Source organism: Manacus candei, unplaced genomic scaffold, assembly GCF_025592945.1.
Source record: "Manacus candei isolate 608988 ecotype Guabito, Panama unplaced genomic scaffold, ASM2559294v1 h1tg000005l, whole genome shotgun sequence".
NCBI lineage: Eukaryota > Metazoa > Chordata > Aves > Passeriformes > Pipridae > Manacus > Manacus candei.
This window is the reverse complement of record NW_026138053.1, coordinates 27,319,905-27,334,902: the sequence shown is the minus strand read 5'-3', so window position 1 is coordinate 27,334,902 and position 14,998 is coordinate 27,319,905. Positions and strand designations below refer to the sequence as shown.

At 44.9% G+C, this 14,998-nt stretch overlaps 1 protein-coding gene across 2 annotated transcripts in view; it reads right to left on the bottom strand.

The window, feature by feature from the left end:
- Positions 1-12,490: 12,490 nt before the first annotated feature.
- PLA2G4A (phospholipase A2 group IVA) overlaps positions 12,491-14,998 on the bottom strand; it is a 75,913-nt gene continuing 73,405 nt past the window's right edge. For both annotated transcript variants that reach the window (XM_051794134.1, XM_051794144.1), the window contains exon 19: positions 12,491-13,873. In XM_051794134.1, coding sequence (XP_051650094.1) covers positions 13,742-13,873 — 132 coding nt within the window. In that variant the 3' untranslated portion in view covers positions 12,491-13,741. The remainder of the gene's footprint in view (positions 13,874-14,998) is intronic.

The window sequence follows — 14,998 nt, the reverse complement described above, 5'->3', positions numbered from 1 at the left end:
CTTCGTCCGTATGGAATTTTTGGAGTCAGACTTCTGGCTGTAAAATCCACCACTCTTCTCAGATGTGATGAGAAGAGAATCCCAGAGTCATTTGGTTTGGAAGGGATCTTAAAGCTCATCCAGTTCCAACTCTTCTGCCATGGGCAGGGACACCTTCCACTAGCCCAGGTTGCTCCAAGCCCCGTCCAACCTGGCCTTGGACACTTCCAGGGATCCAGGGGCAGCCACAGCTTCTCTGGGCAACCTGTGCCAGGGCCTCACCACCCACCCTCACAAAAAGAAACGTCTTCCTTCTAACATGGAGGGAGTATTTACACCGGATTTTCATCAGTGCAGCTTAATCCATTCCTTCAAAACTTTTTCTTGCTCTCATTAATGATTCTTTAATACCTGATTAAAATAGACTGCTTTTCCAAACCATCCCACAATCCTATAAACCCATGTTGTTATTAGTTGCACTGTTCCCTCTCTACCTCCTGGCAGTTAATGTTGTCTCCCCCAGGTAGAGCCAAACTGCAAATAAAAAGGAACATAAAAATATCCAAGTCCCATCCATTACAAAAGGCAGAGCTTGGCACCCCTTGTTGCTGGAATTTACAGACTGCTTTTTAGTTTTATCATTTTATCTCCCTTTAATGGCAAAAATCAGCTAATCCTGGGTGGCATCATGAAACCTGCAAACAGAGCCAGACCATAAGTCATTCCTGAAGCGTTGAGGCACAAATCTCTGTTGCAAGAAGCAGCAGCAGTTAACTCCTTCTACTCCTGCTCCTCTTCAAGGACCTCAGACAGGCTGCAAAATGGTAATTTATCTCATTAGCACCACTAATTATGCTGCAATCCCCACCCTTTAAAGGTAGAGAGTGGCCCAGAGGCACGAGTGTCTTAATTAGTCAGTGAAGTCCATCAAGGTTTAGAGCAGGGGAAGGTGAACCTTTTTGATGAGGAGGCTCAGAGGATGAGGAGACTGGAGGGCTCAGACACTGCAGGCACAGGGCAGGGAGGTTCATTTTCAGCTGAAACACTCCCCTGCCATCCCACCTGTGGTTCCACAGACCTCCTTCATCTGTCCCTCAGATAACACTCCCGAGAGCCACTCAACAGGAAGGAATTAAGGAATGAGTTTTCATCCAAATGTTAAGGCAGGATCCCCAGGGAAAGCCATCACCATCTGCTCAGGTTTCTCTCCACATGCCAAGGGGGCTGGCAGACCCTCCTGTAAAACCCTCCAACAGGTACCATGCTGGGAAAGCTGCTTTCCTGAGAAAACAACAAAGGAACAGGAATGCATTGTCTTAACCAGTTACTGAAACTTTAATCAGTTGTGTAAGAGTCTGGAGGAATGAAAAGAAAGGCAGTGGAGAACTGCACCTGTGCTTCTGTGAGTTCATGGAAAGGATGCTGAATGCCATCCTTTGATGTTTTCACATCAGACTTCTGTCTCCCTGAAGGGGATAGTGGGTTTGTCTGGAAAATCTGGCATGGGCTAATCATAGGGAATAAAAACCCCCCACAAAAATAATAATCAAAAGTAAAACATCAACAAAACCTAACTAGACAAACGTGATCTGACCCAAAACTTTAGATTCTGTTTCAGCTCACAAATGTGGGGTTCACAGGGGCAGCTTTGGAACTGGTTTCAGAGAGGCAGGTATTTCTTACTTCCTTGGATGATGTTACTAAACTTCCAGCTGACACTGCAGGGATGTTCCAAATGAGCTGCTGCCCCTCACCCTCATGACTTTCCTCATTAAAGAGCAGAACCCCAGAGCAGAGCCCTTCCATCAGCCCCATGTTCAAATGCAGGAGACCTGACACCATCATCATCATCATCACAGAATCATCACAGGGTGGTGTGGGTTGGGAGGGACCTTAAACTCATCCAGTTCCACCCCCTGCCATGGGCAGGGACACCTTCCATTAGTCCAGGTTGCTCCAAGCTCCGTCCAACCTGGCCTTGGACACTTCCAGGGATCCAGGGGCAGCCACAGCTTCTCTGGGCAACCTGTGCCAGGGCCTCCCCACCCTCACAGCCAACAATTCCTTCCCAATATCCCATCTCTCCCTGCCCTCTGGCAGTGGGAAGCCATTCCCTGTGTCCTGTCCCTCCATCCCTTGTCCCCAGTCCCTCTCCAGCTCTCCTGGAGCCCCTTTAGGCCCTGCAAGGGGCTCTCAGGTCTCCCTGGAGCCTTCCCTTCTCCAGGGGAACCCCCCCAGCTCTCCCAGCCTGGCTCCAGAGCAGAGGGGCTCCAGCCCCTGGAGCATCTCCAGGGCCTCCTCTGGACTCTCTCCAGCAGCTCCACATCCTTCCTGTGCTGTTCCCCAGGGCTGGAGCAGCTCTCCAGTGGAGGGTCTCACCTGAGGGGCAGAGGAGCAGAAAGATGTGCTGAGATCAAGGAACCAGGATCCAGCATGGTACAGAGAACCCCCAGAGCAGAAAGATGTGCTGAGATCAAGGAACCAGGATCCAGCTCTCACCGACCCCTGCAATCCTTGCCGCCAACCTTCCCAGGAACGAGCCACCTGAAGCCCGTGTTCTAGAGCTCTGCTTTCAACCAAACCCTGAGCAATGTCCCGTTCTCCTTTGCATTACACTTACTTTAATACTATTTCCTGGAAAAGCCCGGTGTGCAGTGAGTAGGGAGCGTGGAAATCACGAGCTTCCAGCCCGGCAGGAGGAACGACCAAGAGGTGGCGCCGGGAAACCAGCAGATGCTGCCTGTGGGACTGGTTTGAACTGGGGGAACCGCCCGGGATCGGGTGGAAACAGAGATGGCAACCTGGTAGGTTCTTGGTACACTATAAAAAGAGGGGCAGCCCCTTCCAGCCTCGATTCCCAGCTTTTGCAGCTCCTCGTCCTCCAATCACCTGCAGCTCAGGTACTGCAGCCCTGACCAGCCCAAATAACCCATTTGTTCTTTCCCCACATCCTCGTTGATTGATTTATTCAAGGCAGACCCTCGGCTCCTTCTACTGGCCCCAGCTTCAGTTTTATAAACCCTTTACGAGAACGTTTTGACTCAGTAAATGCAAAATTCCATAGCAAAAATTCCTATCACATTTTCAGTCCCTTTTTCAGTTTCATTAAGCTGAAATTTCTCAGCTTTAAAGCGAGAATTAAATATACAATATTCACACTTTGAGCACAGACTGCTGAATGGAGAAAAACCTTTCAGTGTATAAATTACAAAGCTAAAAAGACCCAAAGTGCAAGTCTGTCATGTCTTGATCTTTCATGATACGAACACAAGCTGTTGATCAACAATACATTGAAACAGAAAAAAAGATATTGTGGGGAGATACTGGTTAAAATTTGTCTATGAAATTCACTGTCAAGAGATTTCACTGAGGACAAGACATTATAAGCATTTAAAAACAGATTTTTACAAATAAACACAATATTTGCAGCATTTTGAGAGATTAATAAGCCAGTTCCTCAGAGAACCCAGTCACTGACAGAGAGCTAAGACTGATACAGCTGCAAAAAAAGATATAAAAGTGTATAACTGGAAGATACATTTATATATATATATATATATATATATAATGTAATGTCAAGATATTATAGGCTGATTTTTCTATAGCTGATGTATTAAAGCTTTTCTGAATGCAAATGAAGGATACCTCAAGCTTAACCCCAATTAGCAGCAAGGAAAACATCCTGTAAATCCACCTCATGGTTTTATCAAGGGAAAGGAGCTGAAGATGAAGTGATCTTTTAATAACTTCATTAAATGGTATTTGTCTACATTTGTAGCCTGACCAACCTGGTCTAGTGGAAGGTGTCCCTGCTCATGGCCAGGGGTTGGAATAAAATGAGCTTTAAGATCTCTTCCAACCCAAACCAGCCTGGGATTCCATTACTCAGAGCTGTCAGAAAAAAATGGGGCTGGACACCACCAATATTTAAAGGTGTTTTGAGACAACTCCTGGAGATTCCGTCCTGCCCTGAACACAACGGACCCTCTTCTGTCTCTTGAAGAGGGAAAGGGAGCCCTGGAGGTTTCACGCTCTGGAATTCGTGCTGTATCCACCTGCTCTAAAGCCCTGTTCCATCTGGAGCGCTGAGTGTTTTAATTAAACCATTTTCATGGCCCAACAACAGCAAGACACCAGAGCAGCGAAGTCAGGCCCAGCCACGCAGCGTTTCCTTCACACATCATTCCTGCCAAGCCCACGGGTGGCTTTTCAACCTGCTGCTCAGGCTTTTCCCCTGCCTGCACGGGGTACATTTTCCCCCTTGGATTGCCCTCTCCACTGAACAGCAGGATGACAACAGGCTCAAAGCCAGCTCAGGTGTGAGCAGCCAGTTTGCCAGCAAGGTGCTGGAAACTCTGCAAAGGGAAGAACATATTTATTCTCCCCGTGAAGCTTAACAATATGCTTGAATTATTTCACTGGAAAAGGGAGCTTTTCATGCACATATTAATACAGCAAAAGCCTATTCCATTCCCCTATTCCTTATAGCACATTTTTTTTTGACTGATGTCTAAAGTCACCTCCAGCTGCCTTTGCAATTTGCTTGATCTGCTTACTAGCAAGCAATCAGTGGGAAACTCTGCCACTTTCTTTGTCTCCCACATTTTTCTCCTAAGCATAAATTACTTTAGGAGAGCCCTCTCCATCTTCTCCATGAGATTTTTCAAGCACAGGAAAATTAACCTCTTACCCAACCCACCGCGTGCTCTGTATTTATTTACACCATTTATTGTGAGTGCCAAGCACTGGAACAGATCAACAAATTTCTTCAAATTACTCCCAAATTTCTTCAAATTACTCCCAAAAATGAATTTAAACACTGCTAGAACGAAAAGCCTGTACAGTGCCTGGAATGACATATTTCCTCCCACATCACTGTCCATTTTAGAGCTAAATCTGACCTTAATTAACACGTTCGCTGCCACACTAACTGTTGTCCACGTGGCTGAACCAGCCTCATCCTCAAGGACCTGTAAAAGTAACTCAGGAAAAAGTTCAATATGTTATTTTCCCTTCCATGGTCTTTGCTGTGGTTTAAGTGTTTGCAGAACCTCAGCAACGTGGGATTTCAGCACCAGGCCTTGCCCTCAAGTGCCTGATGTGCTCAAACTCCTACCAAGAATATGGAATTAAGACCTCCCAGAAGTGGAACTTAAAGTTACCCATTTTTGCACCGACAAAACTTTCTCTGGAACCTTTTTAGCTTTTCACATCAAAGAAAAATATCCTGTATTAATTCTCAAACCAGGAAGCGTCAAATGAATTGTTAAAATTTCTAACCCTTACAAATTCATGACCTTTGGAGATATTTCAAGTAGGTTTTAGACAGTTCTGAAAGTTTCCCTAAATTCCAAAACAACCTTCAATATGGCTTTATGTGGTGAATTCCGAAACAAATTTATCTACTAATTGGAGAGAGGTGATTTTGGATAAAAATACGGACCCTGGTGCAATTGTCTTTAATCAGAATCCAGGTGAATATGAGCCACAGTCTGAATCAATATTTTAGTTGTCTTCCAGCCTCAGGACTTCGCAATTTGTTGTCAGGAAGACAAAATAAAGCAGGTAACTATTACAAGAGAACCCGTGAAATAATCACAGCCTTACTCACGTGGGTGAATATTAACCAAGAAGGAACTAAAAGTTTGTTTAGTTCTGGGTTAAAGACTCAAAACAATGCTGTACTCACGGGGGCTAATTGGTGTTCCAGTGTGGCTGAGGGATCAAGGAGCTTGGAAGTGCCACCAGCCAAGGAAAGGAGGAATTTTGTTAGTGTTTTGATGGATGTGCAGCTCTTAGAGAGGCATGTCTGTGGCAATGTGAGGGGAAGAAAGGATGACATTTATTCTCTCTTGCTCAGTTGACCTCCATTCCTTTTGCTCTTCATGGAATCCCAGAATGGTTTGGGTTGGAAGAGACCTCAAAGCCCATCCAGTGCCACCCCTGCCATGGGCAGGGACACCTTCCCCCAGCCCAGGTTGCTCCAAGCCCCGTCCAACCTGGCCTTGGACACTCCCAGGGATCCAGGGGCAGCCACAGCTTCTCTGGGCAACCTGTGCCAGTGCTCTTCCCTCATCCCTGTGTCTGTGGGACTCCCCTTACTATGGAATTCTGACAAAGCAGATATTTGAGATTTTCACTCGCTGCTTACAAAGTGCAAAAAGCCCCAGAAGCCCAAGAGGTGGTGTGTGCAACCTTGTGGCCTTCACAGGTTTTGAAGCAGGGCAAATAAATGTGGGAGATGAGAGTAAGCAAGTTTAGGAAATAGTGGCAGGGATTTTTGGGATCAAACCTCCCATCACATTATCAGTGCGTGTAAATAATCCACACTGCACCTGAACAGACCTCTAAAATAACAAACAATAGGTCTTATCTAGTGGAAGGTGTCCCTGCCCAAAGCAGGGGGCTGGAATGAGGTGAGCTTTAAGGTCCCTCCCAGCCCAAACCCTTCCAAGATTTTTATGGATGAATGTGGGGAATGCCAACAACAGCAGTGGATGTACTGAAGTAGAGCACACCCAGAGAGCATTGCCCAGAAGCCACAAAAAGCAGAGTTCCTTCACTATCTGCTGTTAAATCTGGCATGTTTTGAATGTTTTGTTTGGTCTGTCCCTTTTAAACAACAACTGCTATAAATATATGTATATTTATGTTGCATATAAAATCCTTACATGACAAAATTAAGTCCAAGTACAGAGTCTTGTTTTCTTTCTTGCCTACTCAGACCAGAGTGATACATAATTTATCAACCATTTATCTTACTTATTTAGGTCTTTACAGCTGAAAATACCTACGGGCACAGAGCAAAATATTCGAGACACGTGAGGATCACACGCTGCAGTTTCCAACCACAGGGCCAAGGTCACTCTGCTGGGCAGACACTGAGTTACTGTAATTCCTACGAGATAAAAGAAAGGGCCAACCATTCTTCCTTGGCTTGTCAGCACCACAAAAGCACTGGAAATCTGAATTTTCCTACTTTTAGAAGCAGAGGTTAATTTTCTTTTTGTTTTTACACCCTGTCCCTGCTCTTTACATGAGCTGCAGGGCTGGCACAGGGTTTTATAGGCACAGAACCTCTAGGAAGTGGGTGGTCTGATATGTAAATCACTTAGCAATTAACCATGAATTAACTAACTAAACTTAGGGTCTTGAACAGCAGAACCAGGTTAAGCTCAGAGGCTCAGGGCATGGAGGCACTGACAGTGTCTTCTCTGTGTTCTCCTTTACCTTACCTAGAGAAGCCTAAAAACAAAAAGCTGCTCAACAATTACTGTCCTGTATCCATATACAGAATTACACTGCAAAAAGAAATGAGTAGACTTACACTTATTTTTACTGCATTACCTGTGAAAAGTAGAGAAACAGAAAAATAAAGTTTTGGGGGTGAGATTGATGAAAAAAATCTGGTGACAAATTGGCAGCCATTCGTTACTTTAAAGCAAGACTGAAGCCTGTTCAGTTCTGCATGTAAATAATTTCTGTCCCAAGGTTAATTAGCCCTTTTGCAGCTTGATGGGCTGATTGTGTCTGATGTGACTGATTTGGTCACAGCTGGGGGACAACCAAGTTGCTCAGAGGTTTTAATGGCCTGCAAAAAGCGTGTCTGTCCATCCAGGAGGAATCTCAGGAATCATTAAATCCCCATTTAGTGAGCTCATACATCACAGCATTCAGCACCTGGGGAAGGGCTTGATCACCTCTGTGTGCTGGGGGAGGCTTGAACTCGCCCAGGTTTCAGCAGAGCAGCTCACTGATCCCTGGGACTGCCCTTCCTGCTCTGGATTCCATCGCTCTGCTGAAGCCCCCCAGCCCACAGCAGCAAGGGGGAACTGGGTGGGATGTGAACACCCAAGAACCCAAAGCATTAGGAAGGCACTTGAGCGCTGTTTCTTCCTTCTCCTGGGAGATAAAAGTCGGATTTTCAAATTATTGTTATTTTTCCTAAGCAACCCGTGTTTATTTAGACGCCAAAATACCGTTGCTTGGCTCTTACCTGTGGATTCATAAGATGAAGTTTTGTGTTTTGCAAGAGCTTCTTCCTTGGTGTCCCACCACACAAGGAACTGGGAAAATATGAGTAAAGGCTTTTTCCACTGCAAGGATTTGCCATCAGAAAACTGTGATTCAGTAGCATCTTTTAAGCCAACACAGTTTTGTTAAGTGCATCTTACAACATCTGAGCAGTCATGAAAAGCCATTTCAATGCAGTTGAATCCTTCACTCTGACATTTATTACATTACACAGCAGAGCAGGAGAGTTTGCTTTTGTCACACAAATGTTGGGATTTTACATTGGGGTAAAACATCAACACTTCACCAAACTGAGCTGTTTAGACCTGGTCCAACTACTGGGCTCTGCTTCCTCGTTCTGATTTGAAAGGAAATCAAATTTAAAACAGCAAATTCTCTTCAAGTCCATGTGTAAGGCTCAGGTTACCACCTTCCTGTGCACTCTGTGCATGTCTGTCCAGCTCAGCCACCACTATTTTTGCAAGAGGAGCTTCGGCAAGGACAAAAAAGCATCAGTTCAAAACAGGGAGAGGTTACTGGAGGCAAAACTACTTAACTGGTGTTTTCCACCAGCTTTATTGGACCGAGGGGAATGTGCTCACCCTGCACAGGCTGCAGGGGGCTGATCCTTCCCAGCCCCAATCCTCAGCTGTGAGCGGCATCAGAAACAAGCTTCGGGGACTGCCCAGAGCACAGGCCCCATTTTGGGTTCAAACCTCCCTCCCTTCAGCCTCTGCTCCTGCCACATCCCTCATCCCACCACACAATCCGCTGGCTAACGAGTCACAGTTCACAGCCAACAGGGAGAGCCCCGGGGCTGTGGATGGGCAGAGAGACCTTCACACCCACACCCGCCGGCTCAGACCCAACCTTAGCTCTCTGAGCTGTGTCTGTGTCTGTCGGGATTAGATAAACAGGGTCTGACCGTCACACAGAAATGTCCTGGAGCAAATCCCCGGGGTTTAATGAAACCAGACCAGAAGGAATGGCATTAAATCCACAGCTGCAAAGCATCAGTGTTTCTGCTTCCCAAACACGCTGGCAAAACACTCCCCCCGCTTTCTTTTAGAGTCGTCACGTTGATTCCGGTTCGTGTTTTCCAGCACACGCCCTGAACTAAACGTCTGGAATGTGTTAGGCACAAGTGGGATGCAGAAGGTGCCTCCTCCTCGCCTTCAGTGCTTCCTGACCTGACTTACACAAGCCCCATCCCCTGCACTCAGTGCTGGCCCAGCCATCCATCCTCACCATTCCATCAAAACCAAACCTGATGGGGAACAGAAATAAAGCTGAATTACAAAATGACAACAAACTGTATCACTTTAGAATCATAGAAACGTGGAATGGTTTGGGTTGGAAGGAATCTTAAAGATCACCCCATCCCACCCCTGCCATGGGCAGGGACACCTTCCACTAGCCCAGGTTGCTCCAAGCCCCGTCCAACCTGGCCTTGGACACTTCCAGGTCTGTGAGATGCAGTCTTAGTGATGGAGTTTGTTCTGCAGTGGCAGAAGTTACAGTTTCACAGCCAAAATAAGATCAGAGTTGCCTATTTCTTCCCTGCTCACTTTTGACTTGGCTAAAAATACACATCTGGATGAGAATTTGAGGGAAACCCAAAAGCCAAAATCACCTCATAGTCCTCAGGTTTCCGTGACCAGTTTGGCCACAGCCTTCAAGGAGGATGCACTGGGAGAGCATTTTTCTGATTAAAGGCAAAAGTACAAAGCTGGGCTGTGTTAAATTCACTGAGGTTTTTCTGGCAGGCCTTGGGATGGCCTCAGGAATGGGGCTGCTGACTCCAGGTGAAGATGGAACCATGGAGAAGTCCCAAGCACTGCTGAATGGTCCCCCAACTGTGCAGACATCAGACACCCCTCCCACCCAGCAGCCTCATCACAGTGGGCTTCCCCTGAGAGCCCCTCATTTGCCCCCACCCATTCTGGGACCCAGCTGCATTTGTGCCATCCCTGAGATCCAGGTCTCTCCTCTCACTCCAGGATCCCCCCCAGCTCATGCTGGGAGTGCCTGCTTTGGCACTTCTATTCCCAAACATTTCCTGATCAAACCTAGAGACCTGGAGTCTTTCAGCTTGGCCTGTGCTGCCAAATTTCTGCTTGAGCCAAGTTTGTGGGGCTTAAATGGCCACATAAGGAATTCCTGTTCCTATTGCATCCAATCTCGTGGGTTTGGGTTTGTCTAAAGGTTGTTAAGGATTCTCCCTTCCTTTCCTTGCCCCGGTGCCTGCCCTTCGCACGCACAGCAGTGTGATGATGTTTGTGTTGCCATGGGGAATTCCTGACAGCCTCTCCTTTTCACCTCTCGTGAGAAGGGCTGGTGGATGGAACTTAATGGGATGAGTCACATCCCTACCCAAACCTGTCCCAGTGAGTGCCACAGCAGTAAGAGTGATGGGGGGGGATTTGCAGCTTCAGGAAACACAAGTTATGTAAATACAAGTGCTTCTTTCACCTCGCAGTTCATGTACTGGAGGAGTCTTTATAATATATAGCAAGAAAATGTTTCATTTTTTAAATTATATTTTCAGGGTAAGTATAAAACTCAACCGAAACTCGTAACCCAGTTTAGAGTCCAAGTGTCCAAGAAGACACCTGGGAGATGCTGTGGAACTATTATCTTTCCATCCCAAATGTGAAGTAAAGACCCCAACAAAAGGAGTGGGGGAGGAATATCCTTTTTTGGTTGCTCAACAAGGAGAATGAACAGGAAGCTGTGGAAAAACTGAGTTTTATGGCACATTGCATCTAAGTTCCTTGTGCTTATCTTTTAAGACTAAATAAAATAATCTGGAGACATTATCAAATTCACAATCCTTCTGGGACAGGAATTGTTCCTGATCAATGATAACTGACAAATTCAGCAACTGAGCAAGAAAAATGACACACATTGGGAGCCCCTCCACAAACTGCTCTCTAATATAGCCTTGGAATGGTTTCACCCTTTGAATCCTCTGCTTATCCCAGCAAAAAAATAAATCAGCATCCACAGAGAAGTAGGAGCTGACTGGTTAAGTTTCATCCCACAGACAAAACATGCCCAGGGGAATGAGGAAGAGCACTGGCTGTGGAACCATCCCCTGCCAAAAGGAATTTTCTTCTCACTGCTGCAAGCACGAGGTCAATGCTCCGGTGCCCTCACACTTGTCAGGTCAAGGGGATTTTATTCTGAGCATCTGCTGGTGAAGAAAAAGGCAAGCAGAGATTCCCAATGTCTATCCCAGCAGCTGGAGCCTGCCAAAAGGTCCAGGGAAAGAACACGAGCTCAAGGCCAAGCTTAGTGTGAGACAGAGCCCAGCAGAGCTGAGCTTACCTACCAGAGTCCTTCCCACTCACTCCAGGCCTGCCTGGTGGCACTTCCATACCCTTCAGGCAGAAAGCACCTTCCACATTCTGCACCTTAAGTCAGGTCTGACATCCAAAATAATTCATTCTCTACACTCACCTTTTACTGCCTCCTAGGGAATGTACCCTTGGTTGGAAAAAAGTACTGCAGGAATAAACCAGATGGACCAGGGACTGAAGGGAGGGAAATGAGAAATGAAGGACTAACTTTCTAGGCCAAGGGAAAACTCTGCGTGTTTGGCTTCACATCATGTGTCAGAAGAGGTTTTTTTCTGCATTATTCCTTTCTTTTCACATTATTTTTAATATAAAGTACGGCTAAGGCTGTAAGGCCCAGTGTTCTGCTCTGCTGAAGAACAAAATAAGAACCCTTTTCTAAGTTTCTGATCATACAGAGATGGATTTTTCCATTTGAAATTTATGGATGCAGATTTAACAGAGGCTTTTTTTTTGCAGACTGCAGTGAAATCACAGCTATTAATTTACAAAGGAGCTTCTGGGGAGCCCAAACCACTTCTAATGTCTGAAAAATCACTTTAGAATCCCAGAGTGGTTTGGGTTGGAAGGGACCTTAAAGTCCATCCAGTGCCAACCCTGCCATGGGCAGGGACACCTTCCACTAGCCCAGGTTGCTCCAAGCCCCGTCCAACCTGGCCTTGGACACTTCCAGGGATCCAGGGGCAGCCACAGCTTCTCTGGGCAAAACCTCAGAATGAGGGGTTTTGAATGATTTCAGCAGAGGAAGGGGGGCTCTGGCACACAGACAAAGGGGAACCCCCCCCCCAACAACCCCACGAGGTCCCAGCAGTGGCAGGTCGAGAGCTCAGTGCACGTGGGGACACTGTCACCCCTCCACAGACAGTCCAGACCACCAGTTTTGATGTACCTGCAACCCACAGCAGCACCTGCTCCTGCTTTTCATGACCAGAATCAGCTGTTGGATCCAAACAGGCCCGGAGGAACTTCCCTTCTTCCCCTGCTTTTTAAGAAATCCAAGATGAAAGGCAGCAAAGACCCACCACCCATTACCCACAGTGTCATCTGCCCCACACCACCCAGCTGTTCCACGTCTCTTCACAATAACACTGCAAATACCACAGAAATTATCAAAATAAACTGGCTGAAAACAGCAGGTGGCAAATATAGTTTTATTTGTTATCGTCTGATAACTCTGTGATAATACAAACTGTATAAAGCATGATAAAACTCTTCCATAAAATAGAGTAGGTACATATTATAAAATAAAAAATACAAATATTACATTCCCAAAGGGAAATATAACATTAAAAAGAAAATATTACAATAATATAATGGTACCAGTTCCTTCCTGTATTCCAAAATTCATGGAAAATGTTTAAATTATGCAGCACTAAGACAAGTTACTTTCATTTTCTTGCTTGATTTTAAACATGCACTAATTCAAACAGAAATAAAACCTACTGATCAATGCAGAAAATGTTATTTAATCACAGAACACTGCATGTAGACTTAGAGCAACCTGGGATAGTGGAGGTGTCCCTGCCCATGGCAAGGGGTGGAACAATGTGAGCTTTAAGGTCATCCAACCCAAACCATTCCAGGGTTCTGGGATGCAGTGGCTGTTAAAATAAATGCATTTTAATTACTTCCCTTCCCGTGGACTTACAGATTTTAGCAATTAAAGTCTTTGGAGATGCCACTGCATTTTCTGTGCGTTTGCAGAGTTACCTCAACACTTGCTGAGATGGGACAGAAACAATCTGTGGCTCTGCACCATCTTTTATTATTTACAGGACTCAAAAATATTATTTCAAATAACCCTTAAGACATGAACTACTTCACATTCTTACCTGGGCACATTTTATCCCTCCCCAGTAAACATTCCCACTGTCCCTCTGCAGAAATGTGATGGTTCAATCACGGTCAAATGCAAAAATCACTGTCAAGTTACGCATAAACATTTTGGTCAGGAATACACAAACTAACAATAATTTAACACACAGGTGCCAGTAGCTCAAGGATTCAAGCAATGTAATTTGGAGGATCAAAAAAAGAAAATGTAAGAGGTTTGGGGTTTTGCTAAGTGGTATAGACGTTGTTAAACAGCAGAAAGGTGGATTTCAATCTTATTTCTTTCCAATCCCATCTTACCTTTCAAGCTACGCCCAGTTTACATCAATTAAAAAAAGACCCTGAACCCGATGATCTCAAAAACAACCCCCTAACTGCACATCTGTTAAAATCAGGATCTCAGCCCACTGAAATGTGTTTAGTTTCATAAACCAGCAGTACAAAACGATACTGAAACTCGAGAAGCCCCGAGAAAACGTGTGGAGGAGCGGGTGAGGAGCTGCTGGAGGGGCTGTGGCTCCAGCTGTAGGGGCAGGAGCAGGACCTGGGCACGGCCTCTACGTGTGGTTGTTGTTGAGGTGGCTCTTGTTGAAGAACCTCCTGGCCTCCACACTGCTCAGGGACACCGAGCAGCGCGACGGGTTCTCCTTGCGGTACTCGATGCTCTCCAGCACGGCCTCCCGGATCACCTGCAACACAGGGACAGCTTGGAGTGCAGGGAATAACAGGGATGGACCCACAGAAAAACCCCTGCTTCTGCTCCACCACTCAGGAAAGGCACTGAGGAGTTTTATTAAAAATGCTATTTCCTGACTGCATAAAACGCTCATCACAATGGGGTCAGTAACGGTACGAGGTCAAGTCACACAACAAATATTTACTAACTGACAGAAAAAGCCCCTTCTGATGATAACAATTCTTGCTTCCATTTTTAACTCTTTTGAAAATGATAAATTTTATTAAAAATACTATTACCTGACTGCATAAAACACTCATTTTAATGGGGTCAGTAAAGGTACGAGGTCAAGTCACACAACAAATATTTATTAATTGACAGAAAAAGCCCCTTCTGATGGGAACAACTCTTGCTTCCATTTTTAACTCTGCTCCACCATTGAAAATGATGAGTTTTATTAAAAATACTATTACCTGACTGCATAAAACGCTGATTTTAATGTGGTTAATAAAGGTATGAGGGAGGCCACTGATGTCAAAGCACATAACAAATATTTACTAACTGACAGAAAAAGCCCCTTCTGATGATAACAATTCTTGCTTCCATTTTTAACTCCAGTGAAAATGATAAATTTTATTAAAAATACTATTACCTGACTGGATAAAACACTGATTTTAATGTGGTTAACAAAAGTATGAGGGAGGCCACCAATGTCAAAGAAGCCACACAACAAATATTTATTAACTGACAGAAAAAGCTCCTTCTGATGGGAACAACTCTTGCTTCCATTTTTAACTCTGCTCCACCACTGAACAAAGTATTTTTAATAAAACTCATCAATCCCTATTACTTGACTGTATCAAACACTGATTTTAATGTGGTTAATATAGGTATGAGGGAGGCCATCAATGTCAAAGAAGTCACACAAAAATATGTGTTTAAAAAAAAGATCAGTGTAAATACAGCATTTACACTTGAGTCCCAATGAAATTCAGAAGGGTAAATCAAAGCATTGAGAAAATCTATATTTAAAGGATATAAAAATAATTATAGAATATAATTATTATAATTTAAAAAAGAATAAAGAAAAAATAAATATCGAGAATGATTAAATCTTTACTTTTGCTTCCTGATGTAA